At 44.2% G+C, this 23,986-nt stretch overlaps 1 protein-coding gene across 2 annotated transcripts in view; it reads left to right on the top strand.

Moving 5' to 3' along the window:
• The window catches only part of fgf14 (fibroblast growth factor 14), a gene marked incomplete at its 5' end in the record, with an annotated part of 129,401 nt that overhangs the window by 89,393 nt on the left and 16,022 nt on the right, over positions 1 to 23,986 (top strand). For both annotated transcript variants that reach the window (XM_080786396.1, XM_080786397.1), the window contains 2 exons: positions 2,371 to 2,481; positions 5,752 to 5,855. In XM_080786396.1, coding sequence (XP_080642522.1) covers positions 2,371 to 2,481; positions 5,752 to 5,855 — 215 coding nt within the window. The remainder of the gene's footprint in view (positions 1 to 2,370; positions 2,482 to 5,751; positions 5,856 to 23,986) is intronic.

Here is a 23,986-nt window from a genome sequence, read left to right as displayed (position 1 = left end):
GGTACACAACACATGGATCTCCATATGTGGAGCTGACTATACCAGTAAGACGCCTGAGGGTGAGACGCGACCGCGTCCTTGCTCGCATCCGCCTCGTTGACGGCAGACTGCCACCTCCTGCAGTCCTGTAAGCACTTTGTTCCACTTCCACTGTTGGGGCAACAATCGATGTCATTTCCCGGTTGGGGACGTCATCCAAAATGTCCCCCCCCCCCCCCATTTTAGTGGACCTCAAAACTGAGTAGTGTGTGTAAGGGAGACATTCTAATAAGTAACGTTTCAATTAGGAGGGTGCAGGATGTGGGTATATAGGTTGTGCTGGGCAGTGAAGACAGACTGCTGACAGGACAATGAAAGGTTGGCATTTTTCTCCTGTTCACTTGTGAAAAATAATCTATTTTGTTCATTGGCCAGGTAACACGTCCAGTGTCTGTCCCATTATGTGAAGAGTAAGGTTAAAAAGAGAAAGGAAAGGGGCTTCGGCAATCAGCGGCAATATCCGCCTCCCACAAAACAGAAAATCCCATCCTGAATTGCTGCATGCTGCAACACATTGGATATAGGGGCTGAATAGTTTCGTTAACAAGAGCTGTCAGCCACCGGTCTCTGCAGAGGTCTCCTTAGATGTGACGGACGCATTCCGCTTAAAGCCTAATTTATACATCATGGTATGGTATATCGATGGTGTATTAATTACCGTACGCTTTTGCTTGTCATTGTCCATAACAATTAAAGCACTGAAGGCCTTTGATAGAACAAAGTATTGCTGCGAGAGTCCTCTGGCGGAAAAGGCATTTTCTCCTCTTTTCAGTCGGCAGCGAAAAGGTCTCAGGCCACTGCCCAGCAGAGTGGTTTTCCAAAGAGACTGCCCTAAGCTATAATACACAGAGGGAAAAAACACATCCAGTATTTGCCCTCGGTAAGACCTGCTGAAATCTCCCGTGGGTGGCCACGCTTGTGTGGTCACACACACACACACACACACACACACACACACACACACACACACACATGCACACATTGATGCAAGTACAGGATCGCAAACATAGTAGCGAATAGTAGCACACTAGCAGTACACACCGTTGCGGGCTCAGGTGAATGTGATTGTTCACCTCCTAAGGGATTTCTTGGAGTGAAATCTGGGGTGATGGCTGTCTCCAGATAAAGCTAATGTTGATGACATACTGTATGACTGTAGGGCACGCACGCACGCACACACACACACACACACACACACACACACACACACACACACACACACACACACACACACACACACACACACACACACACACACACACACACACACACAGACACACACACACCAAAAGAAAAATCACTGTCAACCCTCAACAGTTGCAATATGTTCCCAGTGTAAATGTCCATAGCTGAGGTCCCAAGGCATGCCCAAGTGTTGTTTTATTGAAATTAATTTCACTTCACGCAACACAGCTTTATCTTTTCATCACACCGTGTCACCATTCTCAAATTCTTTTGAGAATGTCTGTCTGTCTGTGCCCTCGGCACTAAATCATACGAATATCCAATTGCAAATTGCGATATAACTGGTCGGTGCTCAACACAAGGTTCCATCCGAGCATTATTAGTCTATACATGTTTACCACGGTGGTGGTGATTCATTGAGATATGTAAATGTTAGCTTATTTATCAGGTGTGCTGGAAGGTGCAGACAGGCCTGCTGGATGTTATTTCCCTCACCAAGGACCCAGAGAGGGTGCTGTTGGGTTCATTATGCCAGCCAAGCAGTCACAGATTAATTCTGCTGCCTATAATTGGATCGCCTATCTCTGAGCAGGGCAGGGCGCATTCAATAGATTATGTGCCCTGCATTTTTGTCTGAAATATTTGCCCATGAAACATAAAGGCCATAACGTGACATTAAGAGTTCTGGTCATTGTTTTACTTCATCTCAGGGGCTGGCGCGATAAACAAAAAATGCACATTGTAATATCCATATTGTACATTAACCATATAATATGTATGATGAATAGCTAAAAGAAAATCTACAAGCTCATAACACACATTGTAACCTTGTAAGATGTGCTAGTCTTGCTGCTTTAAAAATTGTGAAATATGTAGTATTTTATTTAGTTTGTTTAAAAAAAAAAAAAAAGAAGGCCAATGATGACTTGCTCCAATATAGGTATGCATAGGTTAACAACACATTTTGGACGGGAACCCCTTTTGGTGTTTTGGAACACCTATTGATTTGTCAGTCTTGCGCAAGCTCATTTTGCCTGCGGCCTGCTTCATTCGTCACTCTCGACTCTGTGACATGTGTTCTAATCTGTCCATAAACCTCCCCACCCCTCTTTTTCCCTCTCTCGCTCTCTTTCTTTCCCTTCACAGATCCCCAGCTCAAGGGCATAGTGACCAGGTTATATTGCAGGCAGGGATACTACTTGCAAATGAACCCCGATGGCTCTCTTGATGGGACGAAGGATGACAGCAGTAATTCCTGTGAGTAACCCCGACAAGGTCTAGCTCAGCCTCTTGCATTCCATTCAGTGTGTGTGTGTGTGACGGCCTGTGGCTTATTTCCTCTACACTATCATGAATCAGTGACATTGCAGTACACACTAGCCATGGCTGTATCTGAAATCACTCAATCATTCACCACTACTCTCTCTCTACTACAGTACATTAGGAAATTCTGAGATTATAGTCAACTTCTGGGTGAAAAAAATAAGAAAAAGAATGACATCATTGGTGTACTGCATGTATACTAGTAGAGTTTGTTGCCCTATTTTTCTGATGCATTCAATTAAGATGGGGATTATGATGATTATACTTTCGGACACCATTACACAATGGTTTAATCACTATGCTGTAGTGCGATGAGATGGCCAAGGCTTGTCAGTGTAAAAATATATATACCGGTAGGCCTATATGAATAAATAAATAAATCACACCTGTGTGAAGTGAGGGGCGCTCTTATCATTATACATGAACAACTGAATTTATGTGATTGGTTAGCCGATTTCTTCTCGTCTACGTACATTTTCCCCTCACTGTCAATGACATTTAATGTTTGTGTTGCCACAAATTTACGTCATATTGGGGCACATAATTATGACCTAATTTCTCCTTTCATTGTCAATGGCAAAATATGAGACGTGAGGGGACAAAAGCTGTATATACAGTAGGCCCCTCAAAAACATGCAAAAAAAAGAAGAACTGACATTTGCATCTTGAATCCATTCTCAATTGATTGTAGTTCTTGGTGACATGTTACAGTAGACACCTACTGCATATTACAAATTTCTCTCTGAAATGGAAAGTAGACCACAAACCAGTAGGCTTATTGTGGAACATATTATAATATTAGCTTGCTCTGGTACTGCTCTGCAAGTGCTTGAGGCTAGCTGATTAATTTAATTTCAGTTCATAGTGCTAACGCTAACTCAACCGCGTGTCAAATTATCCAGATGAGCTGACATGACACGTACGTGTCACATCCAATGGGCTGCTTAAAACAAGTGTAAACAAGTCATAGATAGCAATGCTATCTTTAGTATTCACATACTGTTTGATATTATAATGCACTATTATTTACATTAAAATTAGACCTACTCTTCAGGTACTTGGGAAATGTAACCTTTAATTAGGGCTGGGCAGTATACCAAATGCCTTCATATAGATGATGATAATAATATATATACTGTAGGTGGTGATTTGTCTCCGCAAGGACAGGACTATGTTTTCGTGTCTGTCCGTCCGTCCGTGTATGTGTCATGAACACTGCTTGATGTAATGTCTCCCAACAACCGCAGGGGGAAGGCTGTTCCATGTTTATTGTTATAGCATGGAGAAAGCTCCTATCAAGGCATTTGGTGTTTGACTTGGGTGTTTCCAAGGCTTGGTACTATAGTACCCTCCGGGGGATTCGACCTGAGGTGTGAGCTTGCGGTAGCAGTGCTTTGAGGTCCACGTTGGACAGCTGGGAGTGTGCATCGTGTAGAGAAAAGTTGTTGCTAAAACTGTTCAGCGATGACTCAGCTTGTTGATGGCATATACTGCTGTAGGGCAAGGTTCCTCATCCACCCCAATGATTTTTAAGGCCCTTTTTTTGGATGTTGTCCAACTGCCTGAGGAGAGTGGTCTGACAGGCATTCATCCAGGCTAGACAGGAGCACTCCATTATGCTCCTGACCTGGGTTTCGTTAGCCCTGCCTTCAGCATCAAGCTTGTTGGCCAGCTTACGCAGTGCTCCATGACATTGTCCAGCGCGTTTGCAGATGTTGCACAGATGGCTGGTCCACGTGAGTTTACTGTCTATATATTATGCCAAGACCCAGAACCTCCGTCTGCTGGCTGAGCTTGATTTTGGTCATCCCAAAGAAGAGATCTGGTCGAGATGGGTTTCTCTTTCTGGACAGGATTCTAGCCTTGCACTTGCTGGGCTCGAAAGTGACCTCCCTGTGTCCGTCCGTCTGTGACCTGTGATCTCCGGCAACGTTGGGCAAATCGGCGAGAAACTGTGCACGCACACTACCTGCGGAGGCCAGAGCACTAGGCCACTAGGCCACATCCCCACTAGGCCACATCCCCACTGGGCCAAGGCCATATTTCACATCCACACTAGGACTAGGCCACTAGGCCATCCCCACTAGGCCAAGGCCATATTTCACATCCACACTAGGACTAGGCCACTAGGCCATCCCCACTAGGCCAAGGCCATATTTCACATCCACACTAGGACTAGGCCACTAGGCCATCCCCACTAGGCCACGGCCATATTTCAAATTGGCCGACAATGTACAGGGAAAGTAGCAGAATCACGAGCTCACAATGCATCACATCAAATTGTCGCATCATCGCTTGTATAATATATCTAGTCTCGTATCACAATATTGATATAATATTGATATATTGCCTAGCCCTACCTGTACTATACAGCCAAAATCAACAGTTACACACTGTATTTCACGACTCACCTCTTTTGTAGTAAATAAATCACACCCGTGTGAAGTGAGGGGCGCTCTTATCATTATACATCATCATACATCATCTCATGACAACTGAATTTATGTGATTTGTTAGCCAAATTGCTCGTCTATATGACAGAAAATGTCCCTTCATTGTCAATGGCATTTAATGTTTGTGTTGCCATAAATGTACATAATATTTGCGGCACATACTGTATGACCTAATTTCTCCTTTCATTATAAATGGCAAATATGAGACGTGTGGGGGACAAAAGCTGTATAGGAGGGGCTAGCGCCCCTCAGAAACTAAGAAAGAACAAAGCCAACACCAAGGCTTCAGAGCTCATTAAGTCTGTCACACTACTGTACACTTAGCTAGATGTCACAACCTGGCTCGCCAGTATAAACAATAGCCATTACCTAACAGGCCGAAGGAGTCTGCTACGATAACAAAGGGGCTATTAAATCTGCCATGCACCAGCGGTAGCCCCAATTACAGCCCAGCTACCTTCCAGGTAGCCTATAGCTCAGTGTTATCCAGCGTAACTATGCTAGGCTAGTCACGTTCAGCAGCCATGCAGCAATTAACCACATGACAGCTAGCGTTATCTATGTTCTGTGATTGCGCTAATGATGGGTCAGTTTATATTTATTTGATGAACGGCACTATACATATTGTTTTGTGCATTGACCTCTGACGGCGTGTTAACTCATTGTCTATTCTGTTTTATTGCAATATGTTTAGTGATATTTGCATGCACGTGTGTGCCTGTGTGTTTGTTCTTGTGCGTTTGTCTTCCAGCTTTGTTCAACCTTATTCCTGTGGGCCTCAGAGTTGTCGCCATTCAGTCCGTGAAGACAGGGTTATACATCGCCATGAACGGGGAGGGCCATCTGTACACATCAGTAAGCATTTTAATATTATTTCTATTTCTATTCTATTCTATTCTATTCTATGCGGGTAGCGGTGGCTCAGGGGTAGAATGGCTAGATGGTCACCTCAAGGTTGCCAGTTCGAACCCGGGCTCCCCCAGAGTTGGTGTCGAAGTGTCCTTGTGCAAGACACTGAACGCCTAATTGCTCCTGATGTGCTGGTTGGTGTCTTGCATGGTTTGCATTTAACATTCTGTTCTACTCTATATATATATATATACAATTGAGAAGACCACACTTTATGGTCGTGCACAGCTTTGTGCGCGGTTCGGTTGGCCAAGTCATAGACCGTGACGTATGCGGAAGTGCCGTTTACGCCTGTTCTTTGTGGCCGTGATACATACGTCACTGACTTTACCTCTGTGTTTTCAACAAGCAGCTTTGGGGGGGGGGGGGGGGGTGCTCCGTGATGCGGTGGACCGATTACACAGCGCCCACACAACTTGCCCAGCACGGGAAAAACTAAACAAAAACACAAATATAAATCGTTGTCTGCCTTGATTCAAAATGTACGGTGTGTGTGTGTGTGTGTGTGTGTGTGTGTGTGTGTGTGTGTGTGTGTGTGTGTGTGTGTGTGTGTGTGTGTGTGTGTGTGTGTGTGTGTGTGTGTGTGTGTGTGTGTGTGTGTGTGTGTGTGTGTGTGTGTGTGTGTGTGTGTGTGTGTGTGTGTGTGTGTGTGTGTGTGTGTGTGTGTGTCTCTCACTCAGATAGCCTACAGTACATAATTTCTAAACATTTCCACAAAAACACTGAATGTTGTTACATGCTTACATTACTTACTGTGAACAAGTAAGAGATTTAAAATATGTATTTCGGTTCACTTTAGAAACAACGGTACAGTTCATACAAATATGCAACTTGCTTTAAATCAAAGCTTTCCATGAAAGTTTACAATCATAATGATTATGAAGAGACATACTGTATCCAGAGGTCATTTTTACATCTGGAAATGAGATGGGTTTTTTTCCCCCTATTCTCACTTTCAGTGAATTGGGTTTAAAATTCCATTATGCAAATGTAGATGTACATTTATAGTAAACAGATGAAATGGCCCCAGTGTTTACTAGAGCGGTGCCCGGCTGTAGAGCACAGAGTCAGTAACGATGGAAGTTGGAGATCCATGCCCCACCCTGCTATGCAATACCTGTTGCATATAGAAATGTCTGTATGTGTCTCTCTGTGTCCCTTTATTCCTATGGAGTTCTGTGTCTTGCATGCCCAAATATGGAGTATTGTGATGTCAGAACAGGCCAGCTCCATATATAGAGCATCGGCAGGGGCCCTGTCCAGAGCCTTTTGTGGCGGTTCTCGACAACCGTGGGTTCGATCTCGACACTGCACTCCCTGTGGGCTATTCTGCAAAAAAAATAGTCGTCTGTGGGCTAGACAGCCCCACTGAAGTGATAGATACGACCACACTGGGAGCGGCTAGTGCGCCTCTCACTCCGTCCACGTCCGATTTGGCTAAATCAATCAGCATGATGACCGTTCCAACAATCAGTTGGAATTGTCTCTCTCTCTCTCTCTCTCTCTCTCTCTCTCCAGATAGAGTATCCATCAGCATCACTGTCACTTAATCCTAAACTCCTGTTGCTCTGGCTCTGGCTCCTCGCACACAGCCATGCGGCAGAGTGGGAATTACTATTCCACCTTCCTTTGCTCCTATGTCATTATTACCTCGTCAGGAGGATAGGAGCACGCAGCTGCGCTCCTCTTTTTCCTCCCTCCTATCACACGGTCTGTATTCCAGAATGGAGTACCTCAAAGCCTTCAAGGCTTAACCCATTCTGACCTGAGATCAGATTCTAAAAATGTCTGTTTAAAAAAAAATAGCAGACCTACAAGCTCGTAGCGCGCCACTACGAGCTTGTAGATCTGCTATTTTTCAATAGCTAAAGCATAACATAATGCTAACACCAAAAGGGGTTCCTGTCTAAAATGGTTTAATCACCGCTTCACTAAAGCTGTGAAAAAATGAATTTCATTTGAAGGGGAGGGGGGGGGGGGGGGGGGGGGGATTGACCTAGAATCCTATAGGATCTTTTTCTTATGGAAATACACAGTGGGGTTGGGAATTAATATACATAATGGAAACATCCGCGTGCTGCATGACAATGAGTATGGGGTTTAACAGCTGTGCATGTGTCGAAAGACTTCGACGACTATTTTGGTTGCTACAGGCATCCATCGATCCCGTACAGAGGTTCTCAAACTATGGGCCTGGACCTCAAGCGGGGTCGCAGGGAAGTGACGGCTGAGAAAGAGAACCATTTATTTTGCCCATTTTAAGTCTGTTTTGTTTGTTTTTGAAGAGCATAGCATGTGAATGCAATTTATTTTTTAGTTTTTTGTTATTATTGTTCCAAAGCGTTAAATTACATCGATAAGACAGAAAATCTGTAAGTATTTTGGTATAGTATTTTGTAATAAATATTCCTATTCAAGGCTACCAATTAATATGGTTTATTTTATGCTTTAATTCAACTTTGAAAATTGCACTAAATCAAAGGTGGGGGATGTTCAGAAGTAACTGTCGGCAACGTTCATGCCGAATTTCAATGTTGCAAATCTGAAAAAAATAATTGTATAAATCATAATGATATCCCACAAAGTGTATACAGCTCTTATCCTGGCCCAAGCAGTTGAGAGAGATTTCGATGCTTTTAACCCATTTTGGGCGCCGGGAACCCCTTTTGGTGTTAGCATTATACGTTATGCTTTAGCTATTGAAAAATAGCAGATCTACAAGCTCATAGCGCGTCACCGAGTGGTGCGCTACGAGCTTGTATAGTCTGCTATTTTAGAAAAATCAAAGAACGACTGACATACGACTTTAAATCTGATCTCAGGTCAGAATGGGTTAAGGTCTCTCTCATGGCTGGCTCGAGTAGACCTGTTTGCTCCAACACAGTTTGACAGCTATATATTTCTCCACTCGTGTTCCGTGCTCTTCGGTTCACCCAGCTCTCTCCCGCTCCATTTGTACCTTATTTCCATGGTAATGGAGGCTCTCATCAGACCCCGGCAGCCCACCCACTCGCAGGTCTGGCCGTGATCTTGAGTGTGTGCCCGCAAATTACGCCGGTAATGGTAGACTCTGCGACATCACTCCTCTTCATCCTCCTCCGTCTCTCCTCTTCTTGCTCCTCATCCATCCTCCTCTTTCCCATGCCTTATACCATCTTTTCTGTCCTTGTCCATTCGTGAATGCAGGGTACGTGAGTGCCCTCCCATCCCGCCCCCGGTTCTCTGAGTGGGGGGAAACCATGGATGACCTTTTCTACCCATTAGCTGTATTTGATTACAGTGCACTTACATGTTCAGAGAATGCCTTTGAAGAAAGCGCTAAGTGCAGGAACATGGGTGTTTTGAGCAGGTGAGCAATGGTATATAAGGAACAAATTCAGGATGGCATGCCAGTCACCTATTCCTCAAGCTTTTGTCATTGCAAAGACCCCCAGTTTTGTGTGCATTATAGGTCACGGACCCCCATTTGAATATTAAAAAGGATCTCTGGGATCCCAATCTGCACTGTAAAATCCAGTGTTATTCTACAAATGGAACCATTTCTGCACGGTGCATGGTTTTTAACCCGCAGCACATGTGTTGTCGGACTAACTCTTGGTATGTCGGATAAACGTTTGCACCCCGTCAAAAACATAAGCTGTTGTTCCTCACAGTGCAGCTACAATAAGATCCATTTCGTTTGAGCTTGTACCTGCACAACCAACCATTCAAGGGTGGCCATAGTGAATGTACGGGCCAACATTCTGACAAAAACACCAAATTGAATAAGGCCTGAGCCTATACAAGATGCCAGAAAGAAACCCACCGCCGCTTTCTCAGTGTATAGCCATTTTTCTCTCCTGGATTTATCTCTGGGTAATTTAATTAATTTTGAAAAGAATGCAATCAAGTGTTATTCTTTCACCCACAATGAATCAAAGCCTTTTACCGCGATGATGTACATCGATAATGAGTGCCATTCCATTTCGTAATAACAGACATGACGAATAAAAGGGGAGAGTGCAAGCCTTTCAGAAAGGAGACGGGAAGCCCATTCAAGGACCTCTGATCGTGCCTCATATTCTTTTGTGCGAGGAACCCCAGGCGTGGCGTGGGCCTCACAGTGACAGAGATAGCATCAAAGTCACTGTGCATTCAGGGCACAAAGCACTTGCCATGGAATAACCCATTCTGACTTGAGATCAGATTCTAAAAAATGTCTGTTTGAAAATGACAGTTTCCTGAAAAAGCTATAGGTTTCTATGTCAGTCGTTCTGCGATTCTTCAAAAATAGCAGACCTACAAGCTCGAAGCGCGCCACTCGGTGGCGTGCTATGAGCTTGTAGATCTGCTGTTTTTCAATAGCTAAAGCATAACATAATGCTAACACCAAAAGGGGTTCCCGCCCAAAATGGGATAAAGGAGAGTTCAGTCATCGCAAGCCCTTTTCAATCCACATGCTATTGTATCTGGGCCAATAAACTCCTGGCTAATTTTCCCTCTCTGCGCACTTCCTTGGAAGAGGGATTTCTCCTGAATAGTAAAAGGAGGAGGTGTGTGTGTGTGTGTGTGTGTGTGTGTGTGTGTGTGTGTGTGTGTGTGTGTGGGGGGGGGGGTCCTTACTCAACCCATATCAAACTATAGTAGAAGTAGGATTCTCTCCAGTGATAGAACTTATTGTGCAAACAGTAGCCCTAGATAAATAGAGGGGGTGGGGGTGGTGATGGTGGGGGGGCATGGACGTCCTCATTATTTTCCCGGAGACTATACGTTATCACAGCACCAAATGACCCTAAGGCATTGTGGCGTTGTTTGGTTCTGTTACTCATGATGAAATGTGGGCAGTACAGAATGCAATTCACCATACTGAGGAGGTCGTTTTTAAGTCCCTGCTAATATCAGTGAAATCCTTTGTGTAAAAATGTATCCTTTGCATGGTAACTCTGTGAGTGTATACAAATGGAACCAAATGGACCCTAACTAATTTGTAACTCTGTTAAATAAATAAATATATATAAATAGCACTTCGGCATCCGCGGCACATTGTGTGCTTATGCCGTAAGCACCCACCGGGCGTCTGTCAGTGTCGTCATCATCATCATCATCAACGCAGGGAATGTTCCCTTTTTATTCAATGAAGGGTGCTCCGCTGCTGACGGTTTGCGACGTGCGTTGGGACGGCGTCTGCGGCGTCACCCATTCGCCCCGGTTAATTCTTTGACGCCGTCCAAGCGTAACACGATGCAATGCAACCAGGGGGGGGGGCCCGGCTTATAGGCCTGCTATTCTCGGTCGTTATCGCCCATTTTCGGACGCTCTAGGAAGGACTCGACAAATGGCACCAGAACGTAACGGAACATAAAGTATAGGACTTTCACAGTCGTATGTGGTTTTCTTTTGAACCAGTCCCTGCCATGCTCATGAGTCTGTTAACCACTTAAACCCTATGGACCCCGTGTCACCTCGTGTTTGGAAACTACAGTAGCTTGGCGTTCGTTCGCACGCCATGCGTTTGCACGCATCGCTTTTCCCCTGCCTGCCGAAAGCTAAAATATTTTCAACTCTGGCGCCTGGAAGTGCGTTTATAGGCGAGAGTGCCTTGACGTGAGAGGCAGAGAGCCCAGTGGACAAGGTGGCCTTTATACTGTACATTCTTTATTCTTTATTCATTTGGATCCCCATTAGCTGCCACCAAAGTAGCAGATACTCTTCCTGGGTTCCACAACAAACATAACATAACACAACACAATAAATCTTTCAATACATTAAAAGTAACAAAAATGAGCCCTAAAAAATTAGCATGATAATCCATTCAATTGCAGGTCAGTTAATTCAAATTCAAATTGGGGTAATTGATCAATTGTCTTTTAACGAGGTGCATATTTGATCGCTGCTCCCCCCAGGATTGAATCATTTGTTTTATAGCTCTACCCCAAATCTCTCTCTGCCGAAAATAGATCTACTGTACATTGTCTTAACCCATTTTGGGCGGAACTTTAGCTATTAAATCTACAAGATATTAGATCTACAAGCTCATAGCGCGCCACCGAGTGGCGCGCTACGAGCTTGTAGGTCTGCTATTTTTGAAGAATTGTGAAAAGTGACATGAAAGCGTTTGAGAACGACTGACATAGAAAAACATAGATTTTTTCAAGAAATCAGGCAGGATTTAGAAGACATTTGCAGAATCGTTCCCAGGTCAAAATGGGATAAAGCTTTGTCATAAAGTGCTGCATCAATGGGCAACTGTTTCTACTTCAGGGCTGCTTCTTGGAAGCTGCACGGTGGCTTGTGTACAACCCCGTCTTCAAATGGCGTCAATATGAAAAATGGGCAGGAGGCAGTGTGGCGACGCAAGGGGGAGAATAAAAGGAACCTCGGCAGATTATACTGGAGACATCAAGTGCGACGGAAGGATTCTTTTGAAGCCAGGATTCCCTGGTGTTTCGGGGTGTTTGTTATTTTCCACACCACAACTCTTTTTTTGTATTCATCACTCCACTCTCTGTGGCCATTTTTTTCTCCTGATGCTGCTCTCAAAAGTTCCGATTATTACAGTCGTCCACCCTCCCATGGATTGCTTTTGTTGTTCCCGTGCTTTCACCTTCAGCACTCCTGACAAAGACATGGCATTTTCTACCGTGACGTTTTCTGCCATCCTGAGAGGGTTTGTCAAAAGAACCTATCTAAAAAAGATAGAAAAAGATTTTTAAAAAGGCCTTTTTTTCAAAGTGTGATCGCAAAAGATTAGCATATTTACTGAAGTCGTCAAACCACATCTGTCCCTGCATAGTCCTGAAGATGTCTTGTGCTCCTGTATTGCAGTTCCCTATAGAAAGGCATCCGACTTCACTCAACATGGTCCACAATCTGATCTGGGAGCAGTGTATATAGAGGTGTAATCACATGCCATGAAAACAAAGTAGAAAAAGCAAGCTATCACACATGCAGCATATGAAAACGTCACTGTCATTGTTGGGAGTAAATATATGTAGATTAAAACCGAGTTGTGGCACCTCTTCACAGTCTATAACACTTGTACCACATCACTTTCATAATGGAAGTGTGTGTGTGGGTGTGTGGTGTGTGGTGTTTGCGTGCGTGCGTGCGTGCGCACATTAGTATTAGTAATGTAGCACATTAGGTGCCCAGCAGATGGCTTTGTGTAAACTATCCTTATTTGTATGTTCCGTGACGCATAATAAAATAGATCATTAAGCATTGGGTTGTATACCAATGTCTCCACTATCTTTTACCACTTAAATAAGCTAGACAGGTACCCGTTGGGCACCGGCTAGCTTGAAAGTAACCTTAAAAATATCTCGCATGTACGCACGCACACACACACACGCAAATACACACACACACACACACACACACACACACACACACACACACGCAAATACACACACACACACACACGAGCGCGCACGCGCGCGCACACACACACACACACGGATGCTCAAAATCACACCCTCAAATTCTCAGGTTTCCGATAATTACTCAGCAGCTTTCCCCTCCAGAGGACACCCAGGGCCAGATTCACAACGGAAATGTACGACCAGGTGTAAATGAAGTGCATAATGAGAGCGTATTAATCCAAATTAATCCGTATTAATCCGATCAATCTCACTGTCATTGACCAATTGGGGCCAGTTGTCAGTGACTTCATATCCTGGTGTGACAAGTCATTCTTACAGTTAAATGTGACCAAGATATGATCATCAGCTGTAGAAGGACTCCTCCTAGCCCTACCTCCTACACTCATTAAGGGCACAGCAATTGAAGTTGTAGAGAGCTATAAATACTTGGGTGTCGTTCTTGACAACAAACGCTCCTTTGATTCTCATGTTGCCTCAACATCAGCAGTGTCATTTTTGTTCTGAGGAAAATGCTGTATCGTCTGTAATGATGACTCTTTTCTATAAAAGTTTTATTGTCTCCACCAGGCCCGAAGGCATGGGGAGAGAGTATGTTTTGCACGCCATCCGTCCGTCCGTGTGTGTGTGTGTGTGTGTGTGTGTGTGTGTGTGTGTGTGTGTGTGTGTGTGTGTGTGTGTGTGTGTGTGTGTGTGTGTGTGTGTGTGTGTGTGTGTGTGTGTGTGTGTGTGTGTGTGTGTGTGTGTGTGTGTGTGTGTGTGTGTGTGTGTGTGTGTGTGTGTGTGTCCGGCCGTCTGTGAACAGCTAATCTCCAGCCCCATGCATTAACCAAATTTTGCACACATGCACTCCCTGGATGGCAACGATGAACCTCTGGCCCAAATCTTCCAGATTCTGTCCAAAAATCCCGCAAATCGTTACACACTATCTCTATAGTCATGTGTTCAAGATGGATCTGTCTGATATTTCATATTCCAATTGGCTAACATTGGCTTTCAAAGTTTGCAGGATTGGCCCTTTTGAAACAAAAAGCCTCAAATCATGATCGCAGCGTGCAATTTACGTGAAATCTTTCACAGACTTTCCTAATAGGCTGAGGAATATATCCCACCCTTTTCGCATTGGCCTATTATAGCGCCACCAACTTTTTTGGAACAAAATGCCTCAAATCATCCAATTGCCATCAATGGTGTAAGAACAAATGGCACCCTTTTCACATTGGCCTATTATAGCGCCACCAGGAGGCCACAACCTGGTGGAGACCTGTACCCCGAGGGGCACTTTTTCTAGTTGAATCTGTTCTCATGTTTTGTATGGTTGTCTGGTACGGTAAGCTGACCCTGACGAACAAGAACAGGCTCAGCCAGTAATATTTCTGGGAGAACCCAAGCCCAACTCATAGATCTGTACAGATGCAGATGTTTAAGAGAGCCTCCTCCCCCCCTGGAGGTCTCGGATCACCCACTTCGGTCTGAGTTTGAACTGTTGCCCTCAGGTCGTCGGCTGAGGTTGCCCGCCACAAAGACTAATCGGTTCAAACTAACCTTTGTCCCGGCTGCTATTCAGCTGCTGAACAGCAGATAGCACTTTATTCTTGCCCACTAATGCACTTTTGCTGACTATTGAATGTCATGAATTCTCTGTCTCTAGTGCCCTGTTCTTATGATCTTAGTCTTGTTTTGAATGTTGTTTGTTGTGTGTATATTTTTTACTATTATCTGGCTGCAAACCAATTTCCGGCAAGAGACAATACAGCTAACCTTGAACCTTGAACCAAAGGTTGCATATTGGCTTGATTTGTGCGGATCACCGGTGTATCTCATTACGCCTCTTTTCCTAACAATCATCACTGCCGTCTGCCGTCGGGGAATGGCTTTGTTCTGGAAACGTGACGTAGCTATTAAAATTTTCAACCATACGGCAAAGTAGCCTGCCCTATACGTATATATATATCCTCTTTGTCAGAGGTATAAGTTGGCTATATGATCATTTCATGACGTCGTCAATAATATGAAAATGACATTTGGAGTCAGTTGCCACTTGGCATGATGGAACGTCGGTGCTGAGGCATGCCGTTCATGATGAGATCAATATACTATAGCCTACAGTAGCCTACAGTAGCCTATTTATTATATATCATTTTTTTAGGTGCTGAACTGCTGATGTTGGGGACATATTTTATTTGAGGTTTGGGGACTATTAATTGATTCAGCATGAAGACTAAAGCCTTCTAAATACATTATTTGCATGTCTTGATCACTGGTACACCACGCTCTGAGCTGACACGGAAACGAGCGGAATTTACGACCAACGTCCGCCAACGTCACGGCCAAGTTCAAATGATGAATTCCACACGTATAGCGTGGGAATGCTCGCAAATCACGATATGAGCGTATAAACGCCGTTGTGAATCTGGCCCCCAGACTTTGGTTAGAGGTGGTGACGCCGGCGGTGGTGGCGGCTCATTATTTCCAAAGCGCCGCACTCTCTCCTCCTGCCTCTAATGAAGTGTTGGTGTCAGGCGGGGGGCAATGGCCATAGGGGCTGGAAGGAGACCAGCTTCATGCATTAATGAATAACAAGGTCGGAGGTAGGCGTCTGGACTGTTGAACGGATGGCCGCTGGGCCAAGAGGAGCTAAGAATAGCTCCCCCCCCCCCCCCCCCCCCCCCCCCCGTTGTCGTTATTAATGAGCTACAATTAACACTGCAGAGCGTTAATATAGAATCCTGCATTTTTTTAACTTTAATGTCACCGCCCGCACTATTCAGTGGTGCGTCTTTTCAAGTCGGCTCTTAAAGATGGAGTGCCGTGATTTTTCATCAGTTATTATTGTTATATAAGGAGGTATAATTCTTTCAAAAAAATGTACAGTATTTGTTAAAATGTTGTTTTTATGTGGGCACACCCACCAGTTCATTAAGTATGCCTGGTTTGCCTGGTGGGTGGTGATGGGTTGTGATCCACCTGAACTGAAGCTGCACCCACAGCTGTAGTTGTATGATAAAGGGGGAGGGGCTGATAGTGTGGTGTCACTATATTATTGTTTATTTCATTGGCACGTTTGACTGTCAAGGGTTCAGCCTCCATACCTAAAACCCTAAATACAAAGTTAATACACCATTGCACATAAAACGACTCCAGGGTGTCTAATGAAGTACTGTCACCTCATAGACACTTTAATATAATGAGTGCCTGCTCGTCATTGGCTGCAACGTAATCAGTGGCAGTTGTCAGAGTGGTCTCGCATAATTATCCAGGGATTCCCAGATGTTTTGGACTGTGGCAACCATGAGCAAGGGTTCTTCTCGACCTCTCTGCCTTAGACTCCGGCACAGAAGTTACTCACCATGAAGTGGGGAGTCCCGTTCTGACTTTCATTGCCAGAGCACGGCTCTCTGAACAATAGCGCCACAGGTGATCTGTCCTCTGTCTCTCCGCAGGTCCACAGCTTAAGGTCTATTCATTTCATCGTCATTAATTTCATTTTTCCTTCATCATTCTTCTAGTCCCCTGTTTATTCAATGTAATTACAGGCATTAGGAGGAGAGGTGCGCACAGCTGTTTCCTGAATCACTGGTTTACAACTTACAAGACACATTTGTGACATATACTGTAGGCTATATTACACAGTATGACCGTGTTGCAAGAGGCTAGTCGGCGTGGGAGCAATATAGGGATATGGAGAAGTGTGACTGATGGAGGGAGCAGAGGGACACAGTCCCTTTGCGCACTTTCTTTCTGCACGCTGCATGCCACGAAACCTGCCATGCTCGCACATGATGTCTTTTTCTTTTTCTGTTGCGTATAAAACAGCAGATGTTGTTCTCCTTCTCCATTTTCTCCATAATTTAGTTGTTGCCAATTCCCCCACGTGCAATTCCAAAACCCTCCTCACTATTAGCCTGGGGTGGTGGATGTACTGTAGCCTTAGTAGGCTTAGGCTACCAATTGCCTCCTCCGCCGCAACACAGCGGAGCTGCCAGCTGCTTCTCTTCACCTGGCAGTGAGGAGTTTCACCGGGAGAATGTAAGGCACGGAGGTTCACAACTTCACACTATCTCCCCCAGAACCCCTTCCTTGCATGCCAAACAGGCAGTGGTGGAGTAATTAAGGTTTTCCAACAAAAAGAAGAAGAATGTAGTGGAGTAAAAGTACAATATTTATCTCTGAAATGTAGTGGAGTAGTGGATCTAATCACCCTCACCCATGCTGGTACAAAGATGTTGGTCTAAAAGACAGTGTATTGATACCTGCCAACCTGTACTGCCCGGGTAAACAAAAGTACACTTTTTTAAGTTCTTTAAATTCTACACACATTAACTAGTTCCAAATGTAAAAAGGTCAATTATTGCCTTCCGTCTGTTAGAAAAGTACTGTGTTTGAAGGCCCTATAGTAAAAGATACTGGTTTTGTTCAGAATGTATTGTTGTCTCCCGTCTTTCCACAAAATAATAGAAAATGCTCGATAGTGGGCTCGATAAGAACCCGGCTTGATAAGCCAGATCGATATGGTGCTCGTTATCAATACAAATTAACCCATTCTGACCTGAGATCAGATTCATACGAGGTTTCCACTGGACACACACTGGTCTGATTAACCCATTCTGACCTGAGATCAGATAAAAAAAATGTCAGTCGCTCTTCGATTTAAAAAAAATAGCAGACCTACAAGCTCATAGCGCGCCACTCGGTGGCGCGCTATGAGCTTGTAGATCTGCTATTTTTCAATAGCTAAAGCATAACATGATGCTGACACCAAAATGCGTTCCCGGCCAGAATGGGTTAACGAGCTCTATCCCTATAGCTGCCGGGAATCGACCCTAGGTCTTTTTCATCAAGCCAGTTGCATAATTATACCATGCTTGCGTATGCACATTTCTTGAAGAGCCTTTTCACGCTACGTATATGGGCTGTGGAATTTGTATACGGAAAACATTTTCGTGAATGGATTTGAATGAACAGATTCTGTGAAGCGACTGAGATGACTATTAGTACATCATTGGGTCCTCCTGACTCCTGGTCATTATATTTAGAGTTATATAAATGATAATGGAGGGCGAAATGGGAGCGACATCATTTCAATGGAAGTTGCTCAGTGGCATTTTGAAGCCCCTGGAATAACGCTCTATACTTCCACATTTGACCACCAACAGTTGATAATTAAACGCTCCCCTCAAGCATCTGCTCTATAGCCAAGCGCACCACCTTATTTAGAACTGATCTTGATCTTCTGGGGAGAAATTGCACACAGAAATTGCACACAGAAATATACAATATACTGTACAAACCAGCCGTTTCTGGGGGCCTTGTCCTGGTGATGTGGCTTATATCATAAATCATCCCTATAGGTCTTTGTGCGTTGGCTTCACTTCTGGAGACCGCTAATCTCTCACCCAGTGAACTGTCCTGCCACCACCGCAGCCATCAGCCAGCCATCGATCTGTCAATAAGCATCCATGCTGAGCCCCACCCATGTGGCACTCTTATCTCTATGAAGATGGATCAGCCAAACACGCACATATACGCACGCACGCACACACACGCACATGCACACGCCCACAAACATTGTTTTCAGGGATGGTATGGAGGCTCCTGGAGCTGCCTATAAATTATGTGCCGCTGACAGATAATGAGAAAGCAGGAGACTGGAAAGCGCCGCGCATCGATCGGCTGGAAGCAGCTGAATTAGGGGAGAGAAAGGGCGCGGGGGGGAACTCCGAGGTGTGTTTGCCAGGGAAAGCCCCGCGTTGGTCAATAGAATCAGTGTAGCATGCAGACAATATCTGCACACAGCCACACCCCCCCCCTTCCCGAGTCCCTGGTCCACCATTTGACTATAAATGGGCTCGGGGACCCATCTTGAGAAATGTAAAATGTGACAGGCTGACAGCGCTGCCATGGGCTATACGCATAATGCATCGTATCAATCACGAAGCCGCTTCCAAACGATGCGTTATTTGTATTCAATGTAGCTATTACTGTATAGCCATTACTATAACTACTTCTCATAACTACTATGGAAGTGCTATTATTATTATTTTTCAGTATCCACACCGTCACACCCGATTCCCCTTTTGGCAATCCTATGACAGTCTTATTCATTCAAGAGCATGTCTGATTCTCATCGTTGTGTGGCGAGGCATGTCAAGTTTATTTAGCTCCTTTTATCCACGGGGTGCTCTATGCAGGGCATCAGCCCTTTAGGGCATATAGGGCTGGGCAACTTTCACCATGGAGAAGGCCCTCTATGGTTCCACACACTCACTCCAGAGGGCCACGTTGCATATTACTGTCATAGCAAAAAATATAGCTGATCTGATTTCAGTAACATGCTGTTTTTAGAGGGTTAATGAAACCCGGGGGAAATATATTGACCAGACTTTATTTTGTAAGTAAAATGTAAAGTTATAGCAAAGCGGATATGTGTGAAAACATTAGTCTCTCTATACCATATGGAACCATATGATCTAACAGATATTTATTGATCCATGTTGTAATTCATAACATTATGCTAATTTAATATTTGGTTGCTGTGGACAGCGAATTCAGGTAACATCAATAATAAATAAGTTGATGATGCAGTAAGTTGTCCGTCTTTGTTACCAGAGTGTGCAGTAACCAGTTGCACCTCCCACGTTTTATTTTATGTGCAGGAGTGCCCTTTTTTGTCTCATATATATATATATATATATACTGTATACACACACTGCCCGCACACGCACACACACCATATAAAGCCCAATTTAGAAACACTGCTATTTTCACATATTATGACATGCCCAGAATAGCAGGATTCAAGTGGTTAACCACGAGGCAATCCCCAAAGTGCTTTCAGAGTAGTAGAGACCGGGCAAACAACTCAACGCCGGATAGATTATCGATCCACGTCTTCTCCCTGTGATTACCTTTAAAGGACAATCTTTAGAGAGAGGCTCATTTCCATATGCGAGTCCTCCTGGATCCATTCAGACAGGCTCCTCTGTGGCGTTGCCGACCTATAGCATTCCTGCCAATACCGCCCTGATCAGTACGACGGAACGGGGGAAATATCGTCTCTTTGCTGGATATCACCGAGAGCGTGCGGTGTGCTCTGTGCTTGTGGAGGAGAGGCAGTTTGTACAGTATATTGTATATTTCTGTGTGCAATTTCTCCCCAGAAGATCAAGATCAGTTCTGAATAAGGTGGTGCGTTTGGTTGACGTAGAGCAGATGCTTGAGGGGACCGTTTAATTATGAAAAGGCAGGCAACACCCCGGAAAACATGACTTGCTTGTGTGACAATGTAGACTGCTTGTGGCGTCCCAATGCTCGTATAGCACTAGGCTCAAGACATGACGTCGCGTTCATGCAGGAGGTCATGGTACACACCTCTGCTGTAATCAGCTGTCAGGCTGCTGATTTATTTCAACACTTTTCTACACACCAGTCGCACCTCGTTCCCTCTAACATATGGGTCTGTTTAAATACGGCTCCCCTCCTGCTGTGCATTCGATCTCTGCACACTTCTGCTCCTGGCAAAGCTTGCCTCCACAGTTCAGAGTACTCAAACTGGAATTCTTGTGTGCATGGCTCTACATAGCAGTGGTTTCCAGCCCCTTTTCATATCAAGGTCCATTATTTATTTGGCATTTGAGCCACAGACCAACATTTGAGGAGATTTAGCCTCTCAGACCCAAACTGTGTGTGTGTGTGTGTGTGTGTGTGTGTGTGTGTGTGTGTGTGTGTGTGTGTGTGTGTGTGTGTGTGTGTGTGTGTGTGTGTGTGTGTGTGTGTGTGTGTGTGTGTGTGTGTGTGTGTGTGTGTGTGTGTGTGTGTGTGTGTGTGCGAGAGAGAGAGAGAGCACATGTCACTGAATAATAAAGAAAGGGAGGGAGACAGGAACGTGATTGGTTGTACATTATCTGTGTGCTTGGGCTCTCTGTAAGCCTGTGTTTGTATATTTTATGTCATTCAAGCATGGGTGCATCATTGTATAATTTCCCCTTCACTCAGTACTCTATACAGTGAGCAGCTATCAGAGCAGACATGCAGCACGTTCTTTGTGTTAATGACCCTAAATGCTGGCCTAATTGCTTTCCCAGTGTGTAAATGTCAAGAGCCGCATGCTAAATACACTTGGGCTCCGTGCCTCGAGTGCAATGTAATGTGCAAATGAGCAGTGTTGGGACATTGGCTTGTAAAGCCACAAGTAGACCCCAGAAACTCAGTGTCCAAACAGTAATTGGACGTGTAAACACAAGGACCGTTCCCTTGGCACTGGCATCCATTATTCATTCCTCAGACCATATTGGAATGAAATTGGACGGAATTATCGCGGGGACACAATGAGATGTCTTTAGAGGAACGGGAATTCCATGCCATGACATTATTCCCAGTCAGCAGATGTACTGGTATTCTTTATCAAAACGCCTTTTCGGAAAGATGTGGGGACTCAAACTCACTTGTGTTTGATGTACGTGGAAACAAACACAAGCATGTCAAACAACCAACAAAGGCTGCGTATACATTTAAATCATCCAAACCGCCTGGTCTTAGATTGTTGTTTTTGTTGCCCATTGGGATTTTCGTCCGGATCTTGTCACCGGGGGGGACCGCGGTGTGTTGTGCTGTGAAGGATGGAGGCCTCTCTTGGTGTGACAGGAAAGCCGCTGGTGTCTCACCCCATCTGCCTTGCAGCTGTAATACCACCAGCACCCCTCCCACTTTCTTTCTCTCCATGAATCCCCATGTGTCCTTTTCGGTCTCATCCGCCCCTGGAAATGAAAGTAACATTTTATCAAGCTTTCACCCCTGCAGTTGTAAAAATCAATAGAGTGTGAGCTCTCGCGGAGAGGTTGTGAATCATGAAAATTCGTTCTCTTCAATCTTTACTAAGCACGGTATGCTCCCTGAATCTACTGTCTCTCTGGCTGTACCTTTCCACACCCAGAGTCAGGCAACAGAACAGCTACAGCTAGTGAGGGAGCACTATAGATACCGCCATTTCAGCGACAAGTGCACGTATGCATGCGTGCGTGTGCGTGTGTGTGTGTGTGTGTGTGTGTGCACATGCGCAATAGTGTTATTGTGTGTGAATAGTGAATACATAGGTAATATTTGCATATGTATTGTATGTGTTGGTACAACATCATTTAGGGAATAATACTGCATTCCAATAAGCATTGCTGCTGTTCTTTAGCTTGTTAAATTGTAAGCTAAACTGTGAAACGCTGGTTGCACTGCTAGTTCTTATTATGTACGGTGTCTGTATTTACATCCATTACATGCATACATTACTGTGTCAGGCTCATGTCTTGATGTTTTATATGGCAAAAGTATTCCTCGTCTCTGGTAAAGGATGGATTTGACCTGTAAATCATGGCTTTGTGCAGTCTCATGGTTTCAAAGGAAGTTGTACTACACGAAGGAGTTGTGCTCATACACTGTGGCGATTGAATCACAACTCGGGAGCAAAGATCAGACACCACAACACCCACACACAAACCTCTACTGGCAGGAGAAACATCTCACTTATTATTATTATGTACAGGCCTACAGTACATGCAGGCAAGCACAGGTGCATTGGTGCATTTTATGCACATCCACAAACGACAGCAGTGCAAGGCTGCTAACCTTTGCTGCACCACTGTGCAATACCAGATGTATGGTAATGATTTTAAAACGGCTGTAAAGCAATGATGGTAACATGAATAGTGGCTGAATTCTATTCTGCTTGGTCATTCATCCAGTCAAAACATTGTCCCTTTCAGTGTGGGACCATTATGAAGCAAACAATTGCTTCTAAGAAAACAGTTGATAAATATTTTTGTAAATCACTACCAATATGAGAAATATATATAAATGCAAAAAATATGATTCATTGTGATTAATCACAGCAATTCATGTAATTAATATTTTCTTGTTATGATTTGACAGCGGTGTAGGGCCATTTAAAATAGAAGTGAACACACACACACACACACACACACACTAGGCATGTGAATCTCGTCTCATCTCACGATTCGATACGCATCTCGATGCACTGCCAGCGATACGATACATTAGAGATACATGGAATCCCCTGGCGATACGATGCGATACGATTCTCCCTCTTCCCGATGCGATGCGATGCGATAACCATTTAGTTCAAATCAATGCGATACGATGCGATTCACCCCTCTACCGATACGATTTGATGGCGATTCATCACAATAGAAAGGATTTATATTAAAGCTCTATTAATTTCCCAAAACATGTAAAAATGCATTACATTTAAATTCAAAGCAATTTATTGTTTTACTGTAGGTTAGTATTATAGCTCTGCATCTCAAACAACCCAACTTATAGAATTCTGTAAGTAAACAAAGGGTCTGCTCTCTGCTGGTTATTGTGGAATTGTTAGATTACTAATAATCATAGGCTATAGTATAATTATTATATCTCAAAGGTCAATTTGAGGTTTTGAGTATAGAGGTTTCAAGAGATTAAAATGTAATAGCCTATCGTTCATCAATTAATGTTACCAACATATAGAAAAGAAACAAATAAACAAAACAAAAATTACAGGTCACACTTGTAGTGCTGTCAAACAAGTCTATGTCTAGTTTAATCTGCAACAGTTTTATAATATAATTGCCTATATGGGGGTCCCTACTTGATCTCTCACTCTCAGCTAAGTGGTCCTTGGCTTGACCTGAAAAACATTGAAGACCCTGGCCTGCATGTATTATTAACGTT

This window comes from Protomyctophum bolini (assembly GCF_963924005.1).
Source record: "Protomyctophum bolini genome assembly, chromosome: 16".
Classification (NCBI taxonomy): domain Eukaryota; kingdom Metazoa; phylum Chordata; class Actinopteri; order Myctophiformes; family Myctophidae; genus Protomyctophum; species Protomyctophum bolini.
Note: the sequence above shows the minus strand (reverse complement) of the source record. Positions and strands in the feature narration are given on the sequence as shown.